Source organism: Coenobita brevimanus, chromosome 59, assembly GCF_032717465.1.
Source record: "Coenobita brevimanus isolate Jiangsu-jjx chromosome 59, ASM3271746v2, whole genome shotgun sequence".
Classification (NCBI taxonomy): domain Eukaryota; kingdom Metazoa; phylum Arthropoda; class Malacostraca; order Decapoda; family Coenobitidae; genus Coenobita; species Coenobita brevimanus.
Genome location: NC_137012.1, coordinates 14,728,175 through 14,747,131, shown reverse-complemented (window position 1 = coordinate 14,747,131; position 18,957 = coordinate 14,728,175). Strand labels below are relative to the sequence as shown.

Sequence of the window (18,957 nt, the reverse complement as noted above, 5' to 3'; positions counted from 1 at the left end):
ATTCCAAGGGGTGGTTTCCAACACTCATATTCAACATCAGGATCTACATTACCACTGAGCAAAATGCTTGAGGAATTTATTACTTGCCTGTGCAAATCTCACGTAATGTCACTCAGGGATGAGTAAGGCTGGTCACTCTCATCTTAAATGTCAGGACCAACTTGCCTAGCCCTGGGCTCCTACACTCCTCATGGGGCAACACAGGAATAGATGATGGATGGATGGAAAAAATTAATAATCTTAAAGGATTTTCTCATGGCTAGTTATCTGCTGAATTTCATAAAAAGTATGGATACAAAGAAAACTCTAGGTTTTATCTTTTTTATTTAGATTTAAACTTTCATACATTCCATAGGAAATCAGACAACTTGGACTTCGCATTTCCCCCTCCACCTCTCAAGTAGAAAAAGTTCTCTGCTTTGGTGGAAATAAAGTCTCACTGTAATAAGAGTTAAAGACAGAAGTTGCAGACAATTGTTAGGGAGCAGAGGAAAACTGGTAATGAACACCTAGCAAATGATAGGAATGATAAACTATGACTTCTGTAATTCCAAGATAGTTTACCAGCTTCCTAGCCAATGAATACTAAAATATCTTGTAGAACTCCTTACCTTGGCTGTATGAGTACAATGGGATAACTGTGAAAGATAATGCTGCTGTGATGTCTCTACTTTTCCAGCACTCATATTCAACATCAGGAGCTACATTACCACTGAGCAAAATGCTTAAGGAATCTATTACTTGCCTGTGCAAATCTCATCAATGAAACAAATTTCCAATTGCCACAACAGTGCTTGATAATAACTTAAGAAACATGGTAAACCATAGTGTAGCATTTGGTAAATGAAACAATAATCTACCACTTTCAAGGGTTCATCCTGACAAGACATGAAAACTGGCAGATCTGAATGTCTAAAATAAGGTCATACTAACAGCAGACTGCATCCCTTCTTGGTTATGAGCTATATGTACAACGTCTGGCAAAAAACATGCTTAAAGGTATTTATATTTATATTCATATGTATATATATATATATATATTTATATATAATATGTACACATCAGTTCACTTGGAAGGCCATAGAATCACCTTATGCCAAGTTGTCAGCGACACTGACATGTAGGATGCAACCAGTCTCCATCAAAATGCACACTCTAGTCTGACTGCCCACAACTCTGATATTTTTGTTCTAGGTCCAGCCGATTCGGCAAGGCTTAAAGTGCCATAAATCTGGATGTTTATGAAAAATATTCTTATATTAGCTTATACCGAGTCCTTCACTGGTAATCCTACCTTTTGAACATTCAGATACACTGCAGAAAGACTTACAAATCAAATGGACCAAAACCAACAAGACAGGGTTGGCTAGATACTATAGGCTTACTATTTCACACACACTCTTTCCACTTTCAGTGACACTAATGTTGGTTAAAAAAAAAAAAAAAAAAAAAAAAAAAAACTTCCCGTGAAGAGGAGGGAAGTCTATATAACAATATTCATTACCGCACTGTCTACAACTTAATCTGAATGATATATGACAGTGATTCACCACCACAGCCCCGACACACACTAAATCACTCAGACACTGACAACTGGGATGTCTGCAACTTTTCTAACTTCAATATTTTAAAACAGTATTTTTCAATGTCTTAACACTGACAGTAACCCAACAGTTCATGGATCAGAAACTGTCAAGGCAATATCTTAGTCCTGCACAACATTCATATTTTCCATGCCTTACTATTCAATGCACATTTGTTTCTGTATTTCCAGCAAGATGTAATAAAATGTTACTTATTTTTATGCTTTGCTTTATTGAAGAAGAGCACAATCAATCTAACAAAGTAAAATGCTGATCCAATCAAGAAGTGCCATAATCTTCAGTTTAAATGTAAAAACCATAACTAAGAATTATCAGTGTGAAACAGCTTGCTTTTCACTGAATTAATGCCAAATATTATGGAATTTGGGAAATACTGATCATTTCCAGCTTATTTATCTACTATGTTGAATGTCTTGTCAAGATTTACCAGGTACTTCAAGTCTTGCAATTAGACTCGATTATCATGGCAACACTGTCAGCAAGCAAAGGACAAACTAAACTCGTTAAGCAGAGGCTTTTTGATTAAACAGTTGGCCTGAGATAATTTTAAAATTCCATGCACCAAAATAATTATCATGCACATCTTGAAAGAAATGACTGTGAATATGACAATGAAGGATGAGCCAGAAAGATGATTATGACATGATGAATATGGCCTGCAATAGTACTATTACAAACTAGTACAGTATTTCCTCCTGTTCTTTCTCCCCTGTGAAGATGTCACCGATATTATCTAAGTGTTTCCCCCCCTCTCTCTTCTTTCCACTATTCACAAACTCTATTAGGAAGTTTTTGCTTACTGGCTGAAAAACTTGAAGTGCTTGTTTGTCTTAGAACTAGTAAAACCTCACAAATTACCATTCTACAGACAGATTCCCTTCCTTAGTTCCCTCCCCTCCTGAACTCCTCAAGCTCAATTCTGTGCTGATCATCCTACTAACCGAAAACAAGTACAACAAAGATAAAAGGGATATAATACACAGTGTTAAGCTTCTTACTTGAGTGAGTTATATCACATAGTAACTGTTACACAGTACACAGAAATGTCAAGTGTAGGTACGGTGATAGCTTTCAGAGGAAATTACTAGAAAAAATATACAGTACCTATTAAAAAATATGCTAGTGATATCAAAACAGCCACAAATATACAGTAATGCTCAGCTCTTAAAATTAGAAGGGTCATGAAAGTGCCCATGAAATAATAGAAAAGGAAAGAAGACAAACAGAAAACAGCATAAGAATGTACTGCTGAACAAACTGGCTCTGATAATTATTTCTTTTTTAGAGGTTTCAGGGGTTAGGGAGGAGGGATGAAGGGCAAGCTGCTCTGAGGGTGGGATGTGGTGGTGATGCAGTGAAAATGAGGTGGAGTGAGTGAGGTGGGTGGAAGAGCAGGGGATTGGGGGTTATTGGATGAGGGAGACAGGAAAAACTGAGAGGTGGGGGCAGTGAGGAGGGCAGGGTCGGGAAGAAGGTGGGGTGGGAGTTTTTCTTCTATTTCCCTCACTTGCTTCTCTTACCCATCTTCTTTGGGAGGTGTGAACCAACCTGTTGAAAGAAATATGTGGATATTAATTTGCTGTCAAATTCTGATCTTCCCTTATGTAATACAATTACATTTTAATCTAAGGAACGGTGCTGGAGAGGAACACCTTCACAAAGTGGCACCAATATAATTCACTGGAAGCAGAAGTGGTTATATAAATGTCCCACCATTCCCTCCTGATCCTCTAAAACGGTGTTGAACTCTAGCAAAATGACACTTTGTCTGCATTTCAGTTACTTAACATCCAGATGACCATGGGGTCACAACAATAATGTACAAAAGATGAAACTGTCATGGAGTGTGCTGACTGTGATGTGACACTGAATGACCTTGTTGTATGACTGGGATTCACTTCTTGAAAACTAACTGTATAATGAATTTAGCATTGTAAGAATTATGTGAGTGAGAAAAAACTATCATATAGGAATAAACTGGGCATCACCATGATCAAAAAGGGGCAGGGATTACATTTTTATCATATAAGTCAATGATTGCATACCATGTGATAGTATACCGAGGGTGTGCTGTACATCCACTGACACTTATCATCATCCTGATGTCATCAAAAACACTATGTGAACAATCTGCCTGGCTGTCTGTCTGTGGTCACATTTGACCCCCTCGGATTTCAAAGTGCCACACAGTACATTAAAAGACATGGAATGAAAAGCTGCAAAAAAATGGTGTACATTACTATTGTGCATGAGCCACATGCATTTCTGTTGCTGATTTTTTGCCAAACAGTAGGAATCCTCTACTGGTCAAACAGCTGGATGGAATGAGCCAGAATTTTGCATGGGCATGCCCGGTATGCCTGGTTTACAGTAGGTGGGGGAGTCCATCAACCACCCACTAAGTGTAGTGGTACTCTACTTTAGGGTAGAAGTGGCAAGCCAAATGATTTCCTGTAAACCAGGAAACCATTAACAACGCTGGGTGGTAACCTTACAACTAACCAACACATGTTCCCTATGTGACAGCAAGTGAGTTGGCAGGGAGTTGGTGCCCCTCCCTGGAAAACAACTAAAAATACGGACAAGAAGCCTCAGACCAGGACTGACCAACAGATGACAACTAATGACCGAACAAAGGACATTGTATGTATTGCGACAAGGAATGTACGGGATGCAAATGACGCGGTGAAAGAGAGATTGTTCAGGTGCTTGAAGATGCAAAAGTGGATGTATGTGGAATAGCTGAGACAAAATGGAGAGGTGACGCTGTGAGATAATGGAAGTGTGAATGGGGTATATGCAGGGGAGTAGGTGAGAATGAAAGGGCAAAAGAAGGAGTTCGTATTGTTGTATGCACGAGATGGAAGGAGTATATAAGAGAGTATGGATCTGTCGACTCAAGGATTGTGTGGGTAAGATTGAAAGTTGGACTACAAATATATATATGTGTGTGTGTGTGTGTACTCACCTAATTGTATCTTTACAGGAATGAGTCAAGCTTGTACTGTCCCGTGTCTTAAACCATATTTATCGTACATATCCTTAAATTTGTGAATTGTTTTGGCACACACTATTTCATTCAGTAGTGCATTCCACTGATCAATTGCTCTGTTTGGGAAACTGAATTTCCTTACGTCTTTATCACCTCTCTTCTTATGCAGTTTTTTGCAGTGTCCTCTTACTGATGCTTCCTCATATGTTAAGTAATCATTAATGTCTATTTTCTCCTTCCCTGATATGCATTTATATAGCATTATCATGTCACCTCTTTTCTTTCTCTCCTGTAGTGTTGGTAGATTCAGTTTATTTAGTCTTTCTTCATAGCTTAGATCCCTTAAGCTCGGTATCCATCTTGTAGCGGCCCTTTGAACTTTTTCCATCTTGTCTATGTGTTTCTTGAGATGAGGACTCCAGACTACTGATGCATATTCCAGGGTTGGTCTGATGAATGATGTTATTATCCTTCTTAGCATGTCTTCATTTATGTATGTGAATGCTATTCTCATATTTGCAAGCAGTGTATACATGTTCCGTACCTTCTCACTGATGTGGTCAGCAGGAGATAGTCTGTTAATCACACCTAGGTCCTTCTCTCTTTCTGATGTGTGTAGGGTTTTATTTCCTAACGTATAATCCCAATCAGGTCTTTTGCCACTTTTACCAAACTTGATTACATGACACTTGTCCACATTGAATTCCATTTGCCATGTACTACTCCATTCATGAAGTTTATTTAATTCTTCTTGTAGCTCTTTACAAGACTCTGTGTTAGTAATTCTCCTTTGTATTTTTGCATCATCTGCAAACATATTTAGATAGCTTTCAATTCCAATGTTACTGTCTTTATCATATATAAACACTAAAAACATGATTGGTGCCAGCACTGAACCCTGTGGTACTCCACTAGTCACTTCTTTCCATGATGACTAGTTTCCCCTTAGTACTGTTCTCATTTCTCTTTTTAGGAGAAAATCTTGCATCCAACAAAACAGTTTGCCTCGAATTCCTCCTTGATGGTACAGTTTCCATAAAAGTCTTTGGTGTGGTACTGTGTCAAAAGCTTTCCTGAAATCTAAATAGATACTGTCCACCCATCCTTCTCTTTCCTGCATTGTGTCTGTTACTCTGTCATAGTAGCTCAACAGATTAGTAACACATGATTTTCCTTTTCTGAAACCAAACTGTCTTTCTGTTATCATACTGTGTTCTTCTAGATGATTTACCCAAGCTTTTCTTATAAGCTTTTCTAATACCTTGCTTACAACACTGGTCAGTGATACTGGTCGGTAGTTGAGTGGATTTTGTCTATTCCCTTTCTTGAATAAGGGGACAATACTTGCTTTCTTCTAAATATCAGGTAGTTTACCTTGACTCAAGGATTTCTTGAAAATTAAAAATAATGGTTTACTTAACTTCTCTGCACATTCTTGTGCCACCCAACATGAAATTTCATCAGGACCATTTGCTTTTCCTCTGTCTAATTTACGTAACTCCTCCTGTATTACTTTTTCTTATATTTGTATATCTGGTAGTATGTGTGGACATGCATGTTCCACATAGTCCCTCTCAAAATTTTTTTCTTCTGTAAAAACTGATTGGAAATTCTTATTTAGTGCTTCACAAATATCTCTTGTGTATAGGCGGTTCCCTCATCTGTAATGGATTGTATTATATCTTTTACTTTGGTTTTGCTTCTGATGTAGCCGTAAAATAGCTTTGGTTGATCACTACTTTTATTTATTATATCCTCCTCAAACTGTTTTTGGGCTTGCCTCCTTATTCTTGTATATTCGTTTCTTGCCTGTTTGTAATTATTATATGCCCTTTCACTATTGTGTCTTCTGAATCTATTCCACAACAAATCTCTTCTTTCTTTTGATTTTTTACATTCTGTATTGAACCATTTCTGTATTTTCTTATCTGCTGCTTTATGCTGTGGGATGTACTTCTGGACTCCTATTTCATAAAATTCACAGAATTTTTTATATACAACATTTAAATCTTGTCCTCTAAGCTCATTTCTTTAGGTCTTGATAATTTCCCTTTTTATAGTTTAGGCTCTTTTTGTAACTTTCATTGCTGTTAACTATGTCATATGCTATCCTGAAGTTGCAATTTAGTACTGCATGGTCGCTTTTGCCGAGTGGAGGGTGATATATTATTTTGTCAATATCATTTTCTTGCCTAGTAAATATGAGATCTAGCATTGAAGGTACATCGAGTCCTCTTTTTCTGGTGGTTTCCCTCACATGTTGCGTTAGGAAAAACTCTTGCATGAGATCCAGGAGCTTTTGGTCCCAACAGCTTTCTTGGCTAATTATATCTAGAGTATTCCAATTTATATTTGTATTAAAATCTCCAGTTAGTATAATTCTTTCCGATTTCTCTTCCATTTCATATAGCAATGCTCTTAAAATCTGAATTGTACTCTCTGCCAGGTACTCATATTCGTCTCTTTCCCATGTGTTTGATCTGGGTGTCATGTACATATTGGCTACAATTACTTTCCCTTCAGATGTGTTGATCTCTACTGCAATCATTTTTACTTGTGAGGGTATATCTAGTTTTATTTCATTAACTTTTAGATTTTTCTTAGTTAATATTATAATTCCTCCTCCTTTTTTTAAGTTTCTATCTCTTCTCCATATATTATATTCCTCTAAGTTTAGTATGTCATTGGATATCCTTGGTGTTAATTTTGTTTCAGTTAGGCATATTATATGTGGTTCATTTTCTCTGACATAATCATTCATCTCTAATAATTTAGATACCATTCCATCCACATTTGAGTACATCAACTTTATCATCTTGTTTATATACTTGTCATGACATGGTTCTACTACCTTCCTCCTTTTTATTCCCTCCTGTTTATATACCACTTTCGTACCTGCAACCTTATTACTTTGTAAAAAAAAAAAAAAAAAATGTGTTCTTCTCCTCTTCTGATCTTCCCTCATTTTTTGTTTTTGCTTCCTCCCTCCTCTCTTTCAGTAATTCCAGTTCCTCTTGTGTTAGGCATCTTTTTATCCATAACATTTTTGAACTCCTCTTTTTCCATAAGATTCTTTGCATTTTTTAGTATCTCCTCCACAGTGTTTACACTCTGGAAAGTTACCTTTAGAGGTCTTGACTAGCTTTTCTTGTATTTCCCTAACCTTTTGTGTTCCTCTATGCCTTTACTACAGATTTCCTCTGATACTTCTTTCAATAAGCTCATTACATTCATCTCCTTTTTGTCTCTTGAGATCTTGTTTTTTACTTCTTCCTCTTCTATACCAGTGATTACTATAGATTTGTTGATATCTACTGAATCTCTGACTAACTTTGGATTGTTTTGGATTATTCTTTTCACTTCCTTTTTAATGATTTTTTCTTCCACCCTTGTTTCTAAGTCTTTCTTTACTTTCACAATTTCATCATACGTGGTTTCCACATCATTTTTGTAGCTTTGCACAGCTTCATTTACCTGTGTTATCTTCTCCTCAATATCACTGCTCTGGTCTATCAGACTGCTTACTTGCCTAATTGTCTCTGTATCATTTTTGAACTCTTCCATAACACTCTCGTGGTTGACTACTGTACTTGCCATTTCACTCATTTTCCTCCTAAGTCTACTCAATTCCACTGTTAGTTCACTGATGGTTGTGTCTTTCTTGTTGACCTCCCTTCCTAGTTTTTCTATTTCTTCCTTTTGCAAGTGCATCTGCTTCTTTATTTCATCAATTTCATTTTGGAAAGCCATCTCCAGTTTGTGTACACGCACTACCAGTCTATTGTGAGTCTCCATTTCAACCAGTTCTTGGTAGAAATAATCATCTTGCTTTATACCTTTATCCCTTTTCTTTTCCAAATTTGCTTTACTAAAGTATGTGGCCATTTTGCAATACTAAAAGCACAGAGTACTTACACTCCCAGGGGCAGTTGTAGTCTAAACAAACAATCAGCTGACTGAGCGCATTCTTTCGCTACTCGGTTCTCTTTTGTTTGAAAAAATCTTGTTTAAATTTTTTCTTCTTTTTTTTTTTTTAAATAATAAAAAACTATTTAGTCTAACCTGGTACAGAGCCTGACTCATATAAAGATACTAATTTAGGTAATGCCACTGGCCGTGCTGGCTCGGTATGGAGCGCTGTCGGCCCACGTCTGTTCTCCTTGGTGTGTGTGTGTGTGTGTGTGAGTGTGTGTGTGTGTGTGTGTGTGTGTGTGTGAGTGTGTGTGTGTGTGTGTGTGTGTGTGTGTGTGTGTGTGTGTGTGTGTGTGTTCTTAATTAATTGTTCATACCTAATTGTATCTTTACAGGAATGAGTCAAGCTCATACTGTCCTGTGTCTTAAACCATATTTATCGTACATATCCTTAAATTTGTGAATTGTTTTGGCATACACTATTTCATTTGGTAGTGCATTCCATTGATCAATTGCTCTGTTTGGGAAACTGAATTTCCTTACGTCTTTATCACCTCTCTTCTTATGCAGTTTTTTGCAGTGTCCTCTTGCTGATGCTTCTCCATATGTTAAGTAATCATTTATGTCTATTTTCTCCTTCCATGATATGCACTTATATAGCATTATCATGTCACCTCTTTTCCTTCTCTCCTGTAGTGTTGGTAGATTCAGTTTATTTAGTCTTTTTTCGTAGCTTAGGACCCTTAAGCTTGGTATCCATCTTGTAGCGGCCCTTTGAACTTTTTCAATCTTGTCTATGTGCTTTTTGAGATGAGGACTCCAGACTACTGATGCATATTCCAGGGTTGGTCTAATGAATGATGTTATTATCCTTCTTAGCATGTCTTCATTTATGTATGTGAATGCTATTCTCATATTTGCAAGCAGTGTATACATGTTTCGTACCTTCTCGCTGATGTGGTCAGCCAGAGATAGTCTGTTATTGATAATCACACCTAGGCCTTTCTCTCTTTCTGATGTGTATAGGGTTTTATTTCCTAACTTATAATCCCAATCAGGTCTTTTTCCACTTTTACCAAACTTGATTACATGACACTTGTCCACATTGAATTCCATTTGCCATGTAATACTTCATTCATGAAGTTTATTTAATTCTTCTTGTAGCTCTTTACAAGAGTCTGTGTTAGTAATTCTCCTTTGTATTTTTGCATCATCTGCAAACATATTCAGATAGCTCTCATTTCCAGTGTTACTGTTTATATCATTTATATACACTAAAAACATGATTGGTGTCAGCACTGAACCCTGTGGTACTCCACTAGTCACTTCTTTCCATGATGAGTAGTTTCCTCTTAGTACTGTTCTCATTTCTCTTTTTATGAGAAAGTCTTGCATCCAACAAAACAGATTGCCTCGAATTCCTCCTTCATGGTACAGTTCCCATAAAAGTCTTTGGTGTGGTACTGTCAAAACTTTCTTGAAATCTAAACAAATACTGTCCACCCATCCTTCCCTTTCCTGTATTGTGTCTGTTATTCTGCCATAGTAGCTCAACAGATTAGTAACACATGATTTTCCTTTTCTGAAACCAAACTGTCTTTCTGTGATTATACTGTGTTCTTCTAGATGATTTACCCAAGCTTTTCTTATAAGCTTTTCTAATACCTTGCTTACAACACTGGTCAGTAGTTGAGTGGATTTTGTCTATTTCCTTTCTTGAATAAGGGGACAATATTTGCTTTTTTCCAAATATCAGGTAGTTTACCTTGACTCAAGGATTTCTTGAAAATTAAAAATAATGGTTTACTTAACTCCTTTGCACATTCTCGTAGTACCCAACATGAAATTTCATCAGGACCACTTGCTTTTCCTCTGTCTAATCTACTTAACTCCTCCTGTATTACTTTTTCTGCTATTTGTATATCTGGTAGTATGTGTGGACATGAATGTTCCACATAGTCCCTCTCAAAATTTTTTTCTTCTGTAAAAACTAATTGGAAATTCTTATTTAGTGCTTCACAAATATCTTTCGTGTGTGTGTGTGTGTGTGTGTGTGTGTGTGTGTGTGTGTGTGTGTGTGTGTGTGTGTGTGTGTGTGTGTGTGTGTGTGTGTGTGTGTGTGTGTGTGTGTGTGTGTGTGTGTGTGTGTGTGTGTGTGTGTGTGTGTGTGTGTGTGTGTGTGTGTGTGTGTGTGTGTGTGTGTGTGTGTGTGTGTGTGTGTGTGTGTGTGTGTGTGTGTGTGTGTGTGTGTGTGTGTGTGTGTGTGTGTGTGTGTGTGTGTGTGTGTGTGTGTGTGTGTGTGTGTGTGTGTGTGTGTGTGTGTGTGTGTGTGTGTGTGTGTGTGTGTGTGTGTGTGTGTGTGTGTGTGTGTGTGTGTGTGTGTGTGTGTGTGTGTGTGTGTGTGTGTGTGTGTGTGTGTGTGTGTGTGTGTGTGTGTGTGTGTGTGTGTGTGTGTGTGTGTGTGTGTGTGTGTGTGTGTGTGTGTGTGTGTGTGTGTGTGTGTGTGTGTGTGTGTGTGTGTGTGTGTGTGTGTGTGTGTGTGTGTGTGTGTGTGTGTGTGTGTGTGTGTGTGTACCAAAACAATATCATGCAAATAGAGTGAAAGATGAGTTCTGGACAAACGTGGATGCATGCATGGAAAAGTCTGACAGGAATAAGAGTGTGTTTTTGATTGGAGATATGAATGCAAACATAGGAAATGTCATGGTGGATGAAGTAGTTGGTGAGTGGGGTGTGCCTGCAGAAGTTAATGAGAATGGGAGTGCTCTAGGGCACATTTGTGTAGGGAGGGGGTTGGTAATAGCCAATACACTCTTTACACACAAAATGATCTATAGGTATATGTGGTGAGTGAAAAGAGGGGAGGGTAGTGAACAGAATGAACAGAAGGCAATGATTCATCATCTGTGTATGGATGACAGAATGAGGTGTGTAATGGATGCAACAGCATACACAGGTTGGAGGAGTGAACTTTTTGGTGGTGGCAAAAGTCAAGGTTCAAATGAAATTGAGGAGGAGAAGGGAAGGAAGGAGGAAGTAGTCATTACAAGGAGGGTAGAATGGTTGCAAGAGGATGGAAAAATAAAAAAAAAAGTATATATATGAGAGAAATGGAGGAGTGATTGAGTAAATATGATTTGGAGCAGAGAGGGGAAGTGGAAGGTGTATGCAAGATATTCACTGAAGAAATCTGTGAAGCATGTGAGGTGGTGTGTGGGGTGAAGAGAAGACAAAAGAGAGTGCAAGGAACAGTATGGTGGAACGAAGAGGTGAGACAGGCAGTGGCACAAAAGTTAGAAAGCATTGAGTGAGTGCATGAGAAACGGGCAGGGAGGAAGTTAAGAGACAGAAGAGAGAGTTATATGTAGAGAGGAAGACTGAAGTGAAAAGATTAGTAAAAGAGAGTAGGAAGAGAGTGGATGAGGAATGTGGAAGGAACCTGAATGAAAATTGGAGGACATGTAAGAAAATATTCTGGAAAGAGGCAGAGTTAGACAGGGTGATAAACAAGTAAGCCAGGGAGTGAAAGATAAAAATGGTATAATGCTAATGCACAAGGGAGAAAAAGTTAGCAGATGGAGAGTACACTTCATGGAATTGCTGAACACAGAGAATGAAAGTAATGAGAGTATAAGTGGCTGGGGAATGGCTGGGAGAAGCAGAAGGGAGGTGAGAAGAGAGGAAGTAATCAGTAGGATGGAAGTGGTGGAATCAATAAGGTCAAAATGGGGAATGCCCCAGGAACTGATGGAGTGTGTGGCATGGGGAACAGACGGCAGAAAAATGGATATGGGAGATGTGCAGATTGGCCTGGGAAGAAGGTAGAGTCACGAAGGATTGGAAATCAGGAGTAATCATTCCCCTGTACAAAGGAAAAGTAGAAAAAGAAGTGTGTGGTAATCATAGGGGCATTTGTCTTCTTAGTGTAATAGGAAAAGTATAAGGTAGGATACTTACTGCCTGTGTTAGGGAAATAACAGAGGAATTAGTTGCAGAAGAACAAGGAAGGGAAGAGGTGGTGTAAATGAGAGATTAATTCTTATGCCTTTAGTGGAAGAGTTTCTAGAGAAGGGAAAGAAGTTGCATGCAGCCTTCATGGATATTTATTTTTTTTTAATGCATGGAAGAGGGAACCAAAGGCCAGGAACCTGTAAACCATTCCTTTAAAAAAAAAAAAAAAAAAAAAAAAAAAAAAAAGAGACAATTTCAAGATCCGTTCATTTAAAGATGCCTGGGCACACTGCGTCTGAAATACTGGAGATCACAGGAAATAGGAAATACAGACAGAGGGAGACAGCTCCTGAGTTGACCTGTTCCATAAACAAGGGACTGGGACTAACAGTTAACTCTTGCATTAGAGAGCTGGGCAGAAAAGGGATGAGAGTTTGCTGGCACACGGGTGCTACTGTACATGCCCGTCATAAAAGTGGAGGGATGCATGCAGACAGTTCTGAGGAGCAGTGACCACTGAAGTAGCAACAGAAAAAGAGATAACGATGCAACAATGTAGTAAAGAGACAGAGACCGTAGGGAGCCAGTAAGAGGAGAGTTAATGAGACAAAATGCCTCTGACTCCACCTTGTTGAGAATTGCTTGTATGTGGGAAGCCTCCCCACACATGCGAGTTGTACTCTACACATGGGCTAATAAAAGTCAACAACTAAGCAGGGGTAAAGAAGGAACACAGTCGGCTTAGCACACTTGATCTCTTGGAAGCAGATTTTACAAGAGATTTATCGTGATCTTTCCAAGATAAATCCCGAGAGATTGAAACCCCAAGTATGTTTAACCTGTGGCTTGCGCAATTACCTTTTTTTATCCCACCCCAGGGTGCATAAAAATGAAGAAAATACATTAAGTTTTTGTTTAATTATAAACTTGAAGATAAACATCCAGGGCATCATCTGGTGAAAAATATAAGTAAATAAATAATAATCTCTCTCTCTCTCTCTCTGTCTTTGTGTAGGGTCATGCATACGTTTACATAAGGGAATGGTGAAAAATAAAAAATAAAAAAATTGTTTTTATTATAAACTTGAAGATAAACATCCAGGGCATCATCTAGTAAAAAGAAAAAAATCTCTCTCTCTCCGTCTTTGCATAGCACCATGCCTAAGTTTCCGCAGGGGTCGAGTAGTTAACAGTGATGCACAGCCAGCACAGCCAGAGCTGTGGCTCGCAATGCAACACTACCCAGCCTGTTACTCGCAAACCATTGGTTATGGATGATGCAGCATTGAGCTGGATATTATTAAACATTGCTGGGTACTCCTGTGGAAGATTTTGTTGGGTTGGTATATGTAAGAACTCAGTCTTTGATGCATTGAAAACAACAAGATTACTTTTACCCCAGTCAGAGATATGAGCCAAGTCAGACATTAGGTGTGCCATAGCCTCATCCCTTGTTTGTTGAAGTAACTGCTGAAATGGATGTTGTGATGACCAAATGGAAAGGTGAAGGGTGGAATCATCAGTGTATGAGTGTATAGGGTTAGATGTACAGCTTAGGTCATTGATGAATAAAATGAAGAGAGATGGTGGTAGGACAGAGCCCTGAGGAACACCACTGTAGGTAGATCTAGGAGAAGAGTTGTGGCTGTCTACAACAGCAGCTATAGAATGACCAGAAAAGAAGGTATAGATGAAGACACAGACATTAGGACAGAAACCGTAAGATGTTAGTTCCAAAATTAAAGATTTATGCCAGACTTAATAGAAAGCCTTTGAGATCTCAAGTGCAATGGCAAAGCTATCGCCAAAGTCCCGAAAGGAGGATGACAAGGAGTCTGAAAAGTAGGTGAGAAGATCGCCAGTGGAGCGTCCCCAATGGAACCTATACCGACGATCAGAAAGAACGCTGTGATGGAAAAGATGCTTTCAAATTTTTCTGTTAAGAACAGACTCGAAAACTTTTGAGACACTGGATGTTAAAGCAATTGGGCAATAGTTGGAGGGTTGGGAATAGTCACCCTTCTTTGGGACAGGCTGAATGAGAGCAAACTTCTGGCAAAAAGGAAAGGTACAAGTTGACAGACAAAGGTGAAAGAGTTTACCTAGGCAGGGTGTAAGCACAAAAGCACAGTTTTTGAGGACAACAAGAGGGACTCCATCAGGTTCATATGCCTTATTAGTACTGAGACTGGTGATGGCAGAAAATACAACAGCTGAAGAAATTTTAATATCAGCCATGAGGAAGTCAGAGGGGGAAAGTGATGGAGGGAGAGCACAAGAATTGACTAAGGTGGAATTGGAGGAGAAAGTCTGAGCACAGAGATCTGCTTTATCAGAAGAAATGGCTACAGAGCCATCAGGGTAGAAAAGAGGAGGGACAGATGATGAGGTAAAGTTGCTGGAATGGCTTTTGGCAAGGTACCAGAATGAGCGAGAGGAGCATTTAGTTAGTACGGATGAAATTATTTTTAGCAGAGCGAGGAACAGACAGCATGATTCCGGGCAGAAACATAAAAAAAGACGTGATTCAGGGGTGGATTAGCTCTGGTATCTTTTATAGGTCCTCTCCTTGTGTGGGCAGCATTAGAACAAGCATGATTAAACCAAGGCTCTTTTGCATTAGTCAAAGGAGATGAGAAAGTAATGCATGCTTCAATGCCTGACAGAATAATCTCCATAATGCGCAAGGCACACTTGGACGGCTCCTGGCCATGGAAACAATAATCATTCCAGGGAAAATCAAAGATATACTGCCTGAGGGCCTCCCAATCTGCAGCTCTAAAGTGCCACAACCAATGTTTCTTTGAAGGGTCCACAGGCCATACTGGAGCAATAGGGCAGGTTATGGTAATAAGGTTGTGATCAGAGGAGCCCAACGGAAAGAAAAGATTAACAGCGTAAGCAGAAGGATTAGTTGCAAGGAAGAGGTCAAGTGTGTTGGAACTCTCTCCAAGACAGTCAGGGATATGGGTACGGTGCTGTACAAGCTGCACACGGTCATTAAGGATAGAAAAGATGTAGTCTTGTTCACCAGGTGGATCAGTAAAAGGAGATAAGAGCCAAAGGTGGTGGTGAACACTGATATCTCCTAGAATGGAGATTTCAGAGAAAGGAGAAATGGATAGAAAGTGTGCCACCGTAGAAGTAAGATAGTCGAAGAATATTTCGTAGTCAGTAGAATTAGGGGATAAGTAAACAGCACATACATATTTAGAGAATGACAGGAAAGCCAAAGCCAGAGAGCAAAGAATTCAGAAGAATCAAGTTCAGGAACATGAGAGCATGATAAGTTGTTGCATACATAAACACAACAGCCATCTTTCACTCTGAAATTAGTATAGAGGATACAAAGAAGGGTTTGCTATCAGTTGCCTCAGACAGCTGAGACTCAGTTAAGAAGAGAAGATGAGGTTTAGAGGAAGAGAGGTGGATTTGGGAAAAGCATATGACAAAGTGGACAGACATAGAATGTAGAAAGTATTAAGGAGTAAATGGGAAGTTGTTGAATGCTGTGAAGAATACGTATGAGACTACTAAGACTGCAGTGCATGTGGATAGTGAACTGAGTGAATTTTTCTATCTGAATGCTGGACTGATATAGCGATGTGTCATGTCTCCATGGTTGCTCAATCTGTATAAGGATGGGGTTATACAAGTGATACAAGGTAGGGCAGTGGATGTTGAACCAAACCTAATAAGAGAGGGCAGTGTTTGGAAACTCCCTGTACTGTTGTTTGCAGATGATACTGTATTGTTAGGTAAAGACGAAGGGGAACTGCAAGGCTTGGTGAATGAGTCTGGGTGTGTGTGTGGGAAACTGAATCTAATGGTGAATGTAGGGAAGAGTCAAGTTATGGTCTTCGAGAGAAATGAAGTCACTGAATGTACAGTGAGGCTTGGAGAGGTGGAAAAGGAAAATGTGAGTGCATTTAAGTACTTGGGTAGTGTGATGAGTAAGGATGGAAATTTAGAGGATGAAGTGCTTGAAAGGGTACAACAGCAAAGAAAGGTTGCTGGTTCTTTACAAGCAGTGATAAGGAACAGGGAAACGAGCATGGAAGTAAAGAAGTCACTGCATGACAGTAATGTGATACCAACTTTAATGTATGGAAATGAAGCTTGGACCTTGTTGGAGGGGACAAAAGTCATGAGTGAGAACAGTGGAAATGAGTTATCTGAGAGGAGTATGTGGAATTACATGGAGAGGCAGACTGACAAATGAGGAAGTGAAGAATATCTGTGGTGTGGATGTGGATGCGACAGAAAGCGTCAGGAGAAATACACTAATATAGTTTGGCCATGTGGAGAGGATGGAGAGCGAGAGACTAAAGAGGAGAGTGTATGTGAGTGAAGTGGAGGGGGGGAGAGGGAGGGGAAGGCCGAGGATGGGATGGAGGGATGGAGTGGAGAGGTATATGAGAGAGGGGGGTATGAGCTGGAAGCAAAGCAGTGAAGTGCCACTGGACAGGGCAACATGGAGGTGATTTGTTTGTGGCCACCCCTTACGTGACTGAGGCATCGGGCAATAGATAGATAGACAGATGCCCAGTATGCCAGAGCAGGTTTGTGTCATGTTTGGTGTATGCATCCATGCATGATAACTATTTAAGAGTTAAAATCAAGGTAGGTGGAAGTGACCACCATCCACTCACTTGATGTAGTGCTGCCTACTTCTTCCTTGATCTTTATCATTCTTTTTTTGGTGTCTGCCCTCCTCTCTTTCTATTTCTCCCATCTATCTTCTCACTTTTTATTACTCTTCTTTCCACTTTGGCTGGCTTTATATTAAGTGACAAGCCTAATGGTTCCTGTAAGGCAAGAAGCCATTTACAATGCTGGTTGGTAACCATATAACTATATACGTATTCCCTGTGTGTCAGCAAGTGGGTTAGTAGAGGGTTAGTGCCCCTCCCTGTAAAACAACTATCTCGAAGACAAACCACCACCCCTTGCAGGATTATGGCACTGGGCTAAAGGCAGACAGAAAATCAAGAATGAAGTCGTAGTGCTTTCGACAGGAGCATGAACTTTTCAGCCCGATAGGGCGGCTAAGTGCCTGTTCCTTACTACAATAATAAATAGGGTGATATATATATATATATATATATATATATATATATATATTTGTATATATATTTAAATATATATATATATACAGTATATATATATATATATATATATATATATATATATATATATACACACACACACACACACACACACACACTTACCTCTCAACACGAGTTAAAAAAACGCATTTTCGTTTTAACACGAGCAAATATTTAAGGAGATATGTTTAACTAACAAGGGTTTCTCGATTTAACGCGACTTTACACGTATATGATGGTTTCAAATTAGCCGCGCACGCCTTGGACAGTCCAGAGCTGATAGACCGTGTGTGGCAGTTCATGCATAAATACAATTTTTTATTTGTCTGTTGCTTAAACTGGTTTTATTTGAACTACAATATTTGAAAATGAAGTTTGGCCCCATTCTGAGCAATTTGACTCATTTTCAGACAAAATTTGGCCAAGGAAAGTGATGGTAAATCTAAAATGATACAACTTGATGCTGCAGAACAGAAAGAAGAAAACCACTCAGACCAAGCAGATAGAGCAGTTCTTTATGAAGAAGACAGAAAACTTAAGGGAGTTATCTTCATCACCAGTAGCAAGGGAATCAGAGGAAGAGGAAGAGGAAGGACAGCAGAGCAAGGAGGGACAACAAATTTAGGGTGGGGAGCGGCGGGAGGTGGGGTAGAGGGGTGAGGAGGGACAGCAGCAGACGATGTGTGATGCATAGATGAAGTGAGGCTGTGTGTTGTTATTGTTTGTGACCTACTTACTGTAATGAAAATGTTGCTTTTATTGTAGTGTTTTTATGACCTACTAATGCATTAACCCCTTAACCACGGGACATCACTTTCGTGAAGCCTGGGAGAAAGGGATCATACCGCGGGGCGTCACTTTTGTGATTCTGTGTTATTTTGAATTCGCCCGGGCTTTCAAGTGGTGGCTTGTATCATCTATCAGTACTGCCAATGTCCAACACTAGTCAGCACTCCTAACTTCATCTGTACTCCCATCCATTGTTGACAATTTAGCCATTTCTCCCCATTCTTGACTCAACTCCCTACCCACCTTTCATTACCCTCTCCTCTCACCTGCCCGGCCATGCTACACTAAGTAAATCTTCCCCGGAATTTTCCACTGATTTCATCCATTGAAATAAGCCCTATACCTATTCTTATACCAAATAATATATACAAAAAAGAAATACGGTAAGTGATAGTGCCATACACCTGGAATTGGCTGATTATCACCTGACAACACCTCAAGTGCACTCGTTTGCTAATTTTCGCCATTTATTTCCCTTTGAAATATGCTGTATAATCTATTCTCGTATTAAAAATATATATAAGAAAGGAAGGGAGAAGCTTAAGTGATATTTACATTCACCTGGAACTACCTAATTTATTATGTATTGTCTAGATTTCCT

General features: G+C 39.1%; 1 protein-coding gene across 2 annotated transcripts in view; it reads right to left on the bottom strand.

Moving 5' to 3' along the window:
* Positions 1-315: 315 nt before the first annotated feature.
* LOC145402799 (ubiquitin-conjugating enzyme E2 Q2) overlaps positions 316-18,957 on the bottom strand; it is a 395,651-nt gene continuing 377,009 nt past the window's right edge. For both annotated transcript variants that reach the window (XM_080274696.1, XM_080274697.1), the window contains one exon: positions 316-3,152. In XM_080274696.1, the coding sequence (XP_080130822.1) occupies positions 3,121-3,152 (32 nt within the window). In that variant the 3' untranslated portion in view covers positions 316-3,120. The remainder of the gene's footprint in view (positions 3,153-18,957) is intronic.